This window comes from Carica papaya, chromosome 4 (genome assembly GCF_054855325.1).
Source record: "Carica papaya isolate Zhongbai chromosome 4, ASM5485532v1, whole genome shotgun sequence".
NCBI lineage: Eukaryota > Viridiplantae > Streptophyta > Magnoliopsida > Brassicales > Caricaceae > Carica > Carica papaya.
The window spans coordinates 23,213,071-23,227,484 of record NC_142312.1 but is presented as its reverse complement, the minus strand read 5'-3'; the positions used below and the strand labels follow the sequence as shown (position 1 = coordinate 23,227,484).

Below are 14,414 nucleotides of genomic sequence, written 5' to 3'. Positions count from 1 at the left end.
ATATAAGATAAAGGATTCTTCTGTTTGCTTGCTTTATTTGCTTGGTCAAAATGCAGAAGATTATTGAAAGGAAGAAAGTTGTAATTTCCGATCCACAAATCAGCTAAGCTTGGTCAACATGCAGTCAATCGCTGAGGAGAGTTATGAAGCTAAGAGATTCAAAGCATAAAGCCACCAGTTCTGTCACGCAGTGTACGTTCTGACTGTTTTCAATTTATCTACACAGAAGTCAGCTTGGGCTAGAGTGGCATCTATGCTACGATGGTTTGAATTGCAATTATGAATACCAGCAGTCCCGTACTTTATAAAGCAGTAATGATAAGCTATCTTAAAAGGAGAGGACTCAAAATATACAGAACATTGAGTTCATAGAACAGAATGCCACTATTATTTAAAAGTACCATTTTACATTTTAAGTATACAAAAAAATGTTCTGCATGTAGATTCAGACTCCTTTTCCTTGGGACGGTGGTGCTGTAGCTGCATGAAAACTGCTGTTAGGTGAAAAGATGCACTGCTTTCTCTTTAGGGCTGTCTGAAGACAGCATTTATAACTTCCTTGAGATTCTTGCAGCCAACAATTTCCATATCTTCAAAATTCATAGTTGCTAGAGATTTCTCAGCTGATTTGGGTATGATACACTTCTTGTAACCCAGTTTTGCAACTGTACTGACCCTTTTCTCCATTCTTGGCACCTGCAGTATTAAAACATAAATGCTCTTCGACTGGCCTCAAAAATATTAATTTCAAGAAATGCATCGAGTTTAAAGATAGCTCCTCACGCATGGTTACACAGGTTAAAATTTCAAATACTGAATAGTAGAGTAGTTCTCAATCTTCCAAAATAAAACATGTCACACTCGTTTCTATATACTATTGTGCTATATGATTACCAGCGGAATTGCATTTATGCACTCCAACATTCAAATGATACAGTTTGGGTACCAAGCTATCTTATCAATATATTTACAAAAAAAGCCTTCGATGTAGTCATAAAATTTTTATAATAATCAATCCTATTTCTTTTTGTTTATTACTAAAACGAATCGAACCCTATCAAGTATTTATATTTCTCCTTTGAATTACTTATAAATACATATCCTATGAATTTCATTTCGCACCGGAAACTATTATATCCATTGAGTCTTTTCCTCACAAGAGAAAGAACACCTCAACCAGAAATGAATCAAACCCTATCAAGTATTTATAGTTCTCCTTTGAATTACTTATAAATATATATCCTATGAATTTCAATTCGCACTGGAAACTATTCTATCCATTGAGTCTTTTCCTCAGAAGAACACCTCAACCAGAAAACATCCCTTCTTGTGTAGAGAGGGTAATTCCTCTATTGTTCATGGTTTCAAGCTCCCATATCATATGCCTGTCTCCCTCGAAACTGAACCAACCCAATATACATTAAATTGCTTTTCTAGGCATATGAGAAAGATCCAAGGGAAGGAATGAGAAAAATCAAAATCTTCCTAGTTGATGAAGATGGCCTGCAGTTTGCAATTCTTTTTTATATGGAAAATCAAGCTACTGCTTCAAGAGCTTGCCAAAATTTAAGAATATTAGACTTCGTATGAAATTAATGAAAGTGCCATGATTCGGAATGGGTCAACTCTAGATTGTCCACATAGATCACAGATTATAATCCTATCAAAGTTAAAACAATTTACATATTTAAGAATCTATTATTGCAATCTTTTAATAACTTTAGGATTTTATTATTTTTAATATTTAATTTTTCCATTTGCGTTGGAATATTATTTTCTAATCCTCTTAGTACTAATATTTCCAAATATAGTCATATTCAGGGGAAATTACTCAGGAAATATTTATAAATATTATTTTTTAATTTTATTTTTAACAGACTTTAATTATTCAATAAAATAGTTTAAGAGTTTCTTACCTTTCTAATCGCATAATGTAATCAAATCTTTAAATGTAATGCTTAAGAATTCTTCTATATGATGTCTTATAAACACTAAATGCACTAGGTCTTAAGCCCCAATTTCTTAGATAGGTAAATTACGCATAATTTGTCGTACATCATGTAAATTTGCAACATTTCGATTCTAGCTTATACATTCCAAATTCTTATCTATCTAGGATTTTTTTTTCCTTAGCTGGGTTGTGTAGTGACCACACTTCTATCATTCTCATTCAATACAATGAACAAAATTTGAGTTGATTATTGAATGTTTTTTTAAAGAAAAGGAATTTGTGACCAGCATATAGCTAATGCTCCTTGAGCATGACCATATGAATTATCCTTTAAGCTCCAACTATTACACTTGGGACTAGCTACTAATGGAGCAAGATGCCAACAGAAATGCCTTCTTCCCATGCCAGAAATATAGATTCCTAATTCACACTGGCTCAAATCCGTGACCTCCTTGTGAAGAAAATGACACTTTACTGCTTGTGTTACCATCCAACTGATAGTTAATTATTGAGATCTGCAATCCTCTCTATTGAATCTCTTATCGGTACCATCAATTACTTATCCTACTGCATCAATTGATATTGGTACCCTTTCATCATGTTACTGTTGGTCCACATCCAAGATTTAGCTATTCAAAGCAAACCGCAGAGCCATCTAAGATAACAGAACAAAAAACAACCAACTCCGTCAAAATTCTAGCCACTAAGTTCCGCCAGAAAACACCTCATCTCTCAGGCAGACATCACCACTGCCACCGAGTTACTAGATCTGCCTTTTCTAGTCATGACATCAACAGTCAATCCCTGATCTGGAACTACCACCTCTCCACGAGTCCTCCACCCAAAATGCGTCCTTTTCTGACAACTAAAGACTAGTATGCATATCATACACCAAGACCTGTGCGTGGCTATTTTGCACAATAGTTTCTGGGCAAAGCTGAGTCATTTTTCAGCCAAGCTGAGTTGTTTATGAGCTGAGCCGCATTTGAGTCATTTTGAGTTGAGCCAAATTGAAGTAATTTTTGGAGTTTTTTTTCAGGCACTTATAATTATGAAATTGTTCTTTTTTCCCCCTTCCTTTTAAATTTGAAAAATAGAGAACTGAAAAAGAAAGTAATTAGCAGATGGGTCCAAAACATGAGTCAGCCTGATTCATTCTCTTAGTTATGCTATATCATATGTATGATTCAACTATGGAGGTTGAGTTAGAAGACAAACTATCCTATGTTTTTAGTCAATACGGTACTATGGACTCAAGTTATTATGATGAGTCACGTCAAGTTTTATTTTCAAAAAAGAAATGATGAGTCACATCAAGACAATTTTGGCTCCAGATTCTTTTTAATGATTTCTCTTATATATAGTTGGTGCAATCAATTAGATATTTAGAAATTTGAGAAAAATATTTTTACTTTATTTTTCTCTATTTTAGGTGTTACAACTTAAATATATACAAGACTTTCTAAGTATAAATAGGAAAATTTTCCTTATAATAAAGATTATAAATAATTATATCATTATGAAGAAAATAAATAATAGAACTATATAGTAAAAATTATCACAGTCATTCAAACAACAAAATATTCATGTCAACACTCCCCTTCAAGTTAGTACAAAAATATCACACATATTCAACTTGTATATCAAATTCTGAATAGTTTTGTTGCAGATTCCTTTAGCGAAGATATTTGTCACCTGATTGCTAGACGACACATGATGTAAGCATAAGAAACCATCAACCAATTTTCTTTTTATGAAATGACGGTCAATCTCAATGTGTTTTGTTCGATTATGTTGAACTGGATTTTGAGCAATACTATCAGCTGCTTTATTGTCACAAAACAATGATAGATTTTCTTCTTTAAATAATTTTAATTCCTTAATTAGTTTTTACATTCATAATAATTCACATACCCCTTGAGCCATTACTTTATATTCTACTTCAACACTAAAACGGGCAACTACACTCTACTTGTTACTTTTCCATGTAACCAAGTTGCTTCCAACGAGTGTGCAGTAACTAGTAGTTCACTTTCTATCATCAGGAAATCCAGCCCAATTAGCATCTGTAAATATTTCTATCTTAAGATGGTCATTTCTAAAGAAGAGTAAACATTTTTCTGGTGCAAATTTCAGATATCGTAGTATTCGAAAGACGACATATAAATGAGTCTCACAAGAATCATGCATGTACTGACGCACCAAACTAACTGCATATGTTATATCTGGTCTGGTATGTAAGAGATAAATGAGTCTTTCAACTAATCTATGTTATCTTCTAATATCAACTGATGTACCACTACCTACTTATAATTTGTGATTACTTTCAATAGGGGATTCGACTGACTTGCAACCCATCATACCAGTTTCTTGTAGCAAGTTTAGGATATATTTTCTTTGAGAGATAAAAATTCCTTTATTAGATCTAGCAATCTCAATTCCCAAAAAGTACTACAATTTTCTAAAATCTTTGATTTCAAATTCTCGAGCAAGAAATCCTTTTAATCGAGTCATCTCCTTTGTACCATCTCCAATCACCACAATATCATCTATATAAACAATGAGAAGAGAAATCATACCCTCACAATAGTTGATAAATAGGATATGATCAGCATTATTTTACTCATATCCGAAAGAAATCATAACTTTTCTGAACCTTTCGAACTATACTCTTGGAGACTGCTTTAATCCATACAAGACTTTTTTTAATTTCCAAACCTTCCCATGTGTCCTTTCATCTTCAAATTCAGGTAAACTTTTCATATATACCTATTCCTCTAAGTTCGCATGGAGGGAAACATATTTTACATCAAACTAATGTAAGTCCCAATCAAGATTAGCAGCGCAGGATAGTAATATGCTTATTGTGTTTATTTTTGCAACAGGTGCGAAAGTTTCTTGGTAGTCAACTCTATAGGTTTGAGTAAACTTTTTAGCCACCATGCACAGCGGAAGCGTAGTGCGGCCATAACCCACAGGTCCCAGGATCGTAACCTGACTCTGATACTATGTAAAAATTTGAAAAAAATATTTACACTTTATTTTTCTCTACTTTAGGTGTTACAACTGACTTGTATACATACAAAACTTCCTAAGTACAAATAGAGAAATTTTTCTTAGAATAAAAATTCTAAATAATTACATCATTATGGAGAAAATAAATAGTAGCACTATATAGGAAAAAATATCACGGTCATTTAGGCAACAAAATATTCGTGTCAACAGGACATCTAGTATTATTTTCTAAGACTTAGAATAAAGAAAACTTTTGTTTTATACGAGACAAAAAGTGGGTCACAAGAACTTGAGAATTGCTATGCTTCTAAAGATGATTTTAAAGCCTTGAGACTTGCTTTCCAAGAAATATGGTAGAAATGTACTATTCCTAATTATTGAATAAGGAAGCAAAATAATTAATGTGAAATAAAAAAGAAGAAAGAAAGAGGCAGCAGACTCAGACCTAGAGGAACAAGAATCAAACTTTGCAAAATAACATTTTACATAAAATAGGTTGGTTGTGGTTTCTAGTTAAGCTTAATTAGAAAAAGATGTAGGTGAGTTCCTACTTAATTTAGGAAGTCCACTAGGACTTTGGACAATGACATTTTATAGTTGAGTCAGCATTCTATTCATGTTAATTATGAATTTTAAGTAGTTGTTTCACAACTCTATAGGATCACAAAGCCATAGAAAAAAAGAAGTCAACATCTTGGCATAGCTATGTGGATCCAATCTATAGCAATAAAAATAAAGCAGAAAAATAATTCTAAAGATTTAGAATCCTTTTTAGTCTGGAGATTGTGTGTTCTCTTCAATGAGCTCTAAGCAGCCCTAGTTCCATACAACCTATCACACCACCAGATCACAAGCGTGAGAATATTATAAAGTGATATTGAAGCATGAGATCATAGGGAATTTCCAGAGTTTTCAATGAAAGTTTGAGATCTTCTTAAAATGTACTACATGATTGTGTTCAGCTCAAGGGAAGGCAAAAGGAGTTAACTGCGAAGATTAAGACCTTCCAGCTCTCAATGACTAAGACAGGGAGGAGCCACAGCTGCTGAAACCTCCAGTCGCCATGACAAGCAACCAGTGGGCTCCAACAAGAGCTCCATATGTGGCAACAACATTCCCTGATCTGCCACACAATTAGACTTCCTGCATGTCAGATTCAGGCTCATGGCTAGCTGAACTGCCATGTGCATTTTTTTTAACATCTTGATGTTTCATTTTGTTTTTGGAGAAAAAACTCAATTATGGTTTCTTAAATTGGAAGAAGATATGACCTAATATCTCCTTCGATGAATTTAGATCTTATTGCAACCTTCGCTCTGGACCTCCCGTCCATGGTCAACAAGTTGGGGGAATTGGTCAAGCTATGCCAGCATGGTACAGTAGAAAACATCATAAGCATTTCCTGGGTATCACCTCTCACTGCTGCATGGGAATAGAAAATTCTTTGAATGGTCTATAGGAATAAATCAGGGTTGAAGTAAATTTAGAAGTATCTCGATCTCACCACTGCAATAAGCCTCGAGTATCTGAATCAATGGCAAGGGGAAGCTTTTTCCTCAAAAAAAAAAAATCTCTCTAGTAGTTCTTCAACGCAAGAACTGGTTAAAAGGGTTGTGTTAGAATGATGGGGAACCCTATATTGCAGAACATCCAACGCAAACAATTATTCTAATTGGAACTTATAGAGGAAAACGACAGGAGACCCATGGGATTTGGGATTTTTGGTCATTGCCATCTTTTGGTGCTTGCAAACACTAATTCAAATAGGGGAGTAACATAATGGCCAATTATCAACAAAGAAAGTGAAGTAACATGCAATAAAAGAAAAGGAAAGAGGCAACAGAGAGAAAACTTAGAGGAATAAGATTTGGACTTATGGAAAAATCACTTTTAACCTTAAATAGGTTAGTTTCGGTTTCAAATTTGGCTTAATTAGGAAACCATGTAATTGGGCTGGGATTTTATTTAGGTAGTTGACTAGGACTTCGGAATAGGAATATATATATCTTATATATATATATATGAATGCAAACTGCAGCATAAAATTAAGCAGAAAAAAAAATAATTTTAAACAAAGATTTGCAGTTCTTTAATTTTGGATAGTGAGTTCTCTCTAGTGAGTCCTAAACCCTAGTTCATATAATGCATCCCATGATAAGAACCCAAGCCTTGAACCATAGTAAAGCTTTTACAAATTAGCTTTAATTTGAAAAAGTTATTTTTCATGAAAACCTTCCATTTTGTCTTAAGAATTAATCCGCACAAGCAAATGAATTTCAACGTGAATAAACACATGAATTATGGAATAAAAAAGGAGGGGATACTAGAACAGACACATGAACTTTCCTGTTTATATTGAAAAATGAAGAGTAAAACAGAGGGTAAGGCGAAATATTAGAACTACCACCAACAAAATTATTTTACCAATTAGAGATAATGCATCTGAAATATGGTTATTGATTGCTAACATATAAGTATACAGGTAAGACTCACCATGCGAAGTTCACCACCAAGGCCAATTTCACCAATGAATGCAACACTGTTGGGAATAGGAAACTCCAAGAAGCTAAATAAAAAGCAAGATTTGCCAATTTAGACAAACACTTGAAGTAAACACATTGACTAAGTGAAGGAACAAAAGAAGAAATCATATGGTGCTGAATGGAAGTCAACAGAAAAACCAACATTTGTTAGTCTTACGGACAGTAACGAATGGAATACAACTAAATCCAATAAGCATGAAATGCACCTGCTACAAATTGCTGCTGCAATTGCAAGATCTCCAGCAGTCTCTGTCAGTGATACTCCGCTAACAACATTTAGAAAAACGGCCTAATGAAGAAAGATAAGAAAATAAGAAAGGTCAAATTTAAAAATCAACACAACTAACCAACGGTAGATGATTGATTTAGAATATAGTATATCTTAGTTGCATTATGCAGATGAAAAAAATAAAATCGAGCATGATAGTGACAGGAGCTAGGAAATTATATAATTGTCACTGTGATTGCCAATTAGCAATAATGATTAACTAGTTCTAATTTGTCTGATTACTACGGCCTATGGTAGTGGGGTTTTGAAGACTATATAATGGACAATGTACTGTCAGTTTTGAGAAAACAATGGATACTATATACTAAAATTCTTAGAAATCTTTGATTTCTATATATCACTTATTGATAAATATATAATTTTCTTTTGAAAAGAGAAAATTCTTTAATCTTTTTGAATAATACTCTTTGTTAAGAAGCTTTGTATATTATGTTAGAATATGCATCAAATGAGGTAAAAGATATATTAATAATATATTAATTTGTAATTCATTTTTCCACGTGATATCAGAGCTGTAAGAAGAAACCATAAATCTCCCTCACAAATCCTAATCACCCTTTATTACTGGAATAAGACACAAAACCTTAAGGGGCCAGCCTTCACTGCAAGCCACCATAGCCCAGCCGCCGGCCACCACAGATCAACCCCCAGCACCAAGACTGTGCTTCCTCCATGTGGCCAGACCCTACACTGCGTGCAGCCAGCCGCAGGCACCTCTTGCAGTGCATGCCACCAGCCGCTGCTCCCTACAGCCATGACCACCAACCATGCCACCAGCTGCCGCTCCCTACAGCCACCACCACTAGTTGCGCCTGCTCTCCTGCATACTGCCACCAACCTCATAACCTCTTATCCAGCCATTAATCCCCTTATTGTAACTTCCTTTGTTCTACTTTAATTGCCAGAAAAATCCTGAAATATGTCAGAGATAACCTCCCAAATCACTGGAACAAATTCTTATATGGGAAATTTGACACAAACTAGTAAGGAATATGAGTCAATCCAAACTCTTTATCGCTTTAACGATAAGAATTATTTATCAACTAATTCAGACTACCGTAAAAGGGAAGGGAAAATCAGTCACCTTCTAGGCAATGGCAAAACCTAGAGACCCAAATTTTAATGTATGGGATGAAGAGTTCTTAATAATAATGGTTTGACTTTGAAATTCTTTGTTACTGGAGATGAGCAACACATTTATGTTAAAGAAGTTTGGGACGTTGTAAAAGAGACCTATTATTCTCGAATGAAAGTGAAGGTTTGAAGAATGGAAAATCCTCTTCTAGTTGTCTTGATTTCATTCTTGGTGGTGCTACAATTTATAAAAAATAAAGCAACAAAAATAACAACTTCTTAACAAATCTTCCAAACAAATTTATGGAGAGAACGAATTGCAAAAATGATTATAACCATTCTGAGATTCTCTCCACTAGGCAAAACAGAAAAGAAACTAATTTATTTTCTTATATTTTCTACACTCCCCTTCAATCTAGTTTACATATATATTAAGTAAACCTAAATTGGATACAATGTTATCAAAAGTTTCTCTTGGTAGAGATTTTGTTAAAATTTCCGCAACCTGCTGACTTGTTGAGATATGCATAACGGTTATAGTTCCATCTTCCAATTTTTCCTTGATAAAGTGTCAATCGATTTCTATATGCTTGGTTCGGTCATGATGAACTGGATTCTTGGCCATACTAATGGTTGATTGGTCATCACACCAAACTTTCATAAAGATACCATCATAAACTTTCAGTTCTGCAACTATCCTTTTCAACCACACTCCACATATTCCATGAGCAAGTACCCGGAATTCAAATTCTGCACTGCTACGAGATACAACAGACTGGTTTTTACTGCGCCAAGTTACTAGATTGTCCAGACATAGGTAGAGTATCCTGATGTAGATCTTCTGTCAGTTACTGATCTTGCTCAATCAGCATCAGTGAAGATTTCAATATCACTTTTTTTCTGTTTCTTGAAAAAACAATCATTGATCTGGAGTCATCTTTAAGTACCTCAAAATTCAATATACAACCGTCATATGCTTCTCAGTTGGTTGATTCATGAATTGACTCACTATATTAACTGCAAAACTGATGTCAAGTCTGGTGTGAGCTAAATAGATGAGTTTGCCCACTAGTCTTTGGTACCTTTCTTTATCAATATTTTTATCACTGATGTCGAATCCAAGTTTTACGGTCGGATCCATAGGTGTGTCAGCAGGTTTACTTCCGAGCATTCCGGTCTTTTTCAGGAGATCAAAAACATATTTTCGTTGTGATACTGAAATTCTCCTTTTTTATCGGACTACTTCCATACCAAGAAAGTATTTCATCATTCCAAGATCTTTAATTTCAAGCTCTTTAGCTAGGAATTCCTTAAGTATCTGAATTTTCTCAATGTGATCTCCTGTCAAAATAATGTCATCTATATAGACAATCAAGATAGTTTTTTTATCTGAGATGTAGTGTTTAACAAAAAGTGTATGATCTGATTGGCATTGCCCGTACCCTTCTTCTTCTATTGCTTTTGTGAACCTGTCAAGCCAAGCTCTTGGAGATTGCTTCAGACCATATAATGACTTTTTGAGTCTGTACACTTTTTGAGGATCATTAGTTAGTTCAAATTCTGGTGGGATATCCATGTATACTTCTTCTTCTAGGTCACCATTCAGAAACGCATTCTTTACATCTACCTGACAAAGTGGTCAATCAAGGTTAGAAGCAAGTGACAGTAATACTCAAATTGTATTATGCTTGGTTACTAAAGCAAATGTTTCTTGATAGCCTATCTCATAAGACTAAGTAAAACTTTTTGCTACTAGGCGCGCCTTGTATTGATTTATACTCTCATTATGATTGTATTTTGTTGTAAAGACCCACTTGCATCCAACCTGACGCTTTCCTGTGGGCAGATCAGTTAAACCTCATATCCCATTTTTCTCAAGTGCTCTAATCTCTTCTTGGATAGCAACTTTCCATTCCGGTATTTCCAAAGCTTCATGAATAAACTTTGGCTCTGGTGAATTACTGTCTAGCCTGCACACAAATACATGATGTTTTGAAGACAACTTACCAAATAAGATATAGTACTGTATCGGATGTTTGGTGCATGTTCGAGTCCCTTTTCTCAAAGCTATAGGCAATTCATTGTCAATATCAGTAGCAGGGATAGATGTCTCATTACTTGTAAATTTATGAGTACCTGGAGCCGGAACAGATTCATGGCAAGGCTTGTCTGATTCAGGTGCCTTCCCTCCTTGGTTTTTGTTTCTTCTAGTGTAGACACGTAACTCATTATTTGCAGGAAATGTATTTTCTGTTCCTGACACTAGTTCAGGTTCTTTCTGTGTGGTTTTTGGTGAAGTATTGGTGATAGGTTCAGGTTCCAAGGGGGATGAATAGAGAGGAGGTATGCTAATATCCCACAATTGATATTCCTGAGTAAAGTTTTCCCTCTGAATATCGGTTGTGGGATAAAAGGGTTGGTTTTCAAAAAATATAACATTTATGGTGTTATAGAATCGATGTATACCCAGAACAAAACACTTATATCCTTTCTGATGAGCAGAATAACCAATAAAGATGCATTTTACAGCCCATGGATCAAGTTTCCCTCGAAGATGTAGGTGAATATGAACATATGCAGAACACCCAAAAACTTTGAGTGGTAGGTTATTTAGGATATGGGATTTATGAAAGGTTTGTGAGAGTAATTTATATAGTGATTGGAAATTGAGAATACGGGAAGACATCCGATTTATCAAGTGGCAGTGAGTATAACCTCTCCCCAAAGAAATTTTAGGACATGAGTGGTAAACATAATTGAGCGGGCAACCTCCAGGATACGTCGGTTTTTCCTTTTAGCTATACCATTTTATTATGGGGTATGGGCACACGAGTTTTGGTGAATAATGCCATGATCAGTGAAATATTTCTTAAGAGAGGTTTCGAAATATTCACATGCATTATCGGATTTTAAAACTTGAATATTGGTATGAAATTGTGTTTGTATCATGATACTGAATTTTTTGAAAATAGGTCCAACCTCATATTTTTCTCTCATAAGAAATATCCAAGTAATTCTTATATGATCATCAATAAATGAACCACCTAGTTCCGGTAATATTAGTGACTCAGAAAGGTCCTCATACATCGGTATGAATTAATGCGAATGGTTTAGAAGATTTATATGGTAAACTAGGAAAAAAATTACATATGTGTTTTGAAAATTGGCATACTTTACATTGAAATGAAACAAGATCTTTATTCTTAAACAGTGAAGGAAACAACTTTTTTTTACATAAACGAAATTTGGGTACCCTAATCGATAATGCCATAACATGATATTTTGGTCATTATCTAAATGACTTAAAGAAACAGAATTTGCACATACTGCATTTTGAATTTGTCCCCTAGAAGTGTCTATTTGAAGAAGGTATAGTTCTAAAATCATACTACCATTGCCAATCATCCCCCCTTACTCCAAGTCCTGAAATTAACACAGATTAAAGACAAATTTAGTAACACATTTCTGCTCTCCACAAAACTTGCTCATTGATAACAAATTACAGTCTAATTTTGACACATAAAAAACTGAATGAAGTGTCAAATTTGGAGATAAAATTACGGAGCCACATTCAACCACTTTGGAGATGGACCCATCAGCAATTTTAATCAAAATATTTTCTTTATATTTGCTGTAATTTTGGAGCAGTGACACATCTACAGTCATGATCCGACACTCCAGAATCAACCACCCAAACCTGCTTTGCTGAACACACAGATAAACCATGAATTTTACCTTTGTGTGCCACTAATGTGTTGATGGGAGGCTGATAATTTTTCTAAATAAAAAATTTTCTAAAGTGCTTCCAGTTGCTCAGAGATAAAGGGTTTACTCTCCACAGAACTCAAAGAGGCTTCTCCAGCGGACGCGTGACTGCCATGGTGGTCGGTTTCTGGTCAGGGCAACTTTTGGTCGGCTAGTTTTCCATGGAATTTCCAGCATTTGTCGCGAACATGGCCAGGCTTTTTGCAGTGTTCGCACCAAGGCCGACTTTTCTTCCCCCTCAGGTCTTGAGTTCTCGTCGAGAATGCAGAAGCGTTTTTGACAGATTAAGTGAGTTGTGCATCACCCATCATCACTCTTCTTCGGCTTTCTTCTCGTCGAATCTCGGAGAAGACTTCGCAGATGCTAAGCACCCACCCTCGGATTTCATCACGGTTGTTGTTCAAACCCAGCAAAAATTTGAAAATACGTTTCTCCTCCACAAATGACCGAAAATTTTGACATCCTCGGGACAGTTCCATCTCCTTTCTTAGTTGCAAGATAGAAGATTATAATACTGAGTTACATTTACCTCACCTTGTCTCAATTCGTGAAGGGTGGACTCGATTTCGAAGATAGCTTATGTATTTTCCTTACTGGAGTAGAGTTCTCGAGCTATCCCCTAAATTTCCTGCGCAGTTTCGTAGAGAAGGAAATTTTCTACAATGTCGGACGTTATCGAGCTTACGAGCCACGACATCACCATACTGTTGTCAATCTTCCATATTCGAGCATTCGGTTCATTCGCCAGTGGAGGTAAGTGTTCACCAGTAAGATACTCTTCGCAACCTTTGCCTCGAATGAAGAGTAATATTGACGATGATCACTGAAGGTAATTGCTATCATTCAGCTTATGCCCAATGAGGAGTGATGAGGATGGTTCAACCAAGCCATGTCTGGTAGGAGAATGATGGTAAGAGCCTGATGAAATTTTGGGTGGAGAAGACGGTAGTTCTCTCGAGACCATTTTTGACTGCGGCTCAATCAGGATGATTCTCTTGGATCAGAGTCGCTCTGATACCATGAAGGTTTGAAGAATGGAAAATCCTCTTCTACTTGTCTTGATTTCATTCTTGATGGTGCTACAACTTATAGAAAATAAAGCAACAAAAATAACAATTTCCTAACAAATTTTTGGGGAAAAGGAATTGCAGAAATGGTTATAACCATTCTGAGATTCTCTCCACTAGGCAAAACAAAAAAGACACTAATTTATTTTCCTATATTTCCTACAGAAAGATGTTGTCCAGATATATGACTCGACAATCAAGACATGATCTACCAGATCAATCATTGAGTACTTTTAGCTTATTAAAGAATTGTTTCCAGGAATTTGACCAGTATCACTGCCTTACTATAGACTACAGCAATGATGCAACATGCTTGAAAAGTTTGTACATAAAGTTGCATCTACCAATTTTTGACTTGTCTCAACCTAGAATTTGATCAAGTCCACCAAATCTTGGGAAAGGAAAGAGTTGTCATTGTTGAATGAGTTAATCTCTGCTGTTATTGCAGAAGAAAGTAGACAGGTCATGCTAGAATCTCATTCCAATGACAGTTCGGCCCTAATATCCAAAAGCCCCAAATTATGCCAGCAAGCAAAAGTGTTGAGTCCCACTTACAACTCAACCTCTAGTAGAGAAAACAGGGACAAGCTTCGGTGTACATTTAATTCTTAGGAGATCCAAGGACAAACACATATAGCTCATCCACAGGGAGAAAAAAACCACTCCATACCTCAGTGATTTCAACGAAAAAAGCCTAAGGAGACGACTTG

At 35.3% G+C, this 14,414-nt stretch overlaps 1 protein-coding gene across 1 annotated transcript in view; it reads right to left on the bottom strand.

The window, feature by feature from the left end:
- Nucleotides 1-365: 365 nt before the first annotated feature.
- The window catches only part of LOC110818357 (DNA repair protein RadA-like protein), a 49,745-nt gene continuing 35,696 nt past the window's right edge, over nucleotides 366-14,414 (bottom strand). Inside the window, exons 13-15 of the mRNA XM_088218196.1 lie at nucleotides 7,716-7,798; nucleotides 7,460-7,532; nucleotides 366-696 (exon numbers count right to left, since the gene is read on the bottom strand). Of these exons, the coding sequence (XP_088074322.1) occupies nucleotides 526-696; nucleotides 7,460-7,532; nucleotides 7,716-7,798 (327 nt within the window). The 3' untranslated portion in view covers nucleotides 366-525. The remainder of the gene's footprint in view (nucleotides 697-7,459; nucleotides 7,533-7,715; nucleotides 7,799-14,414) is intronic.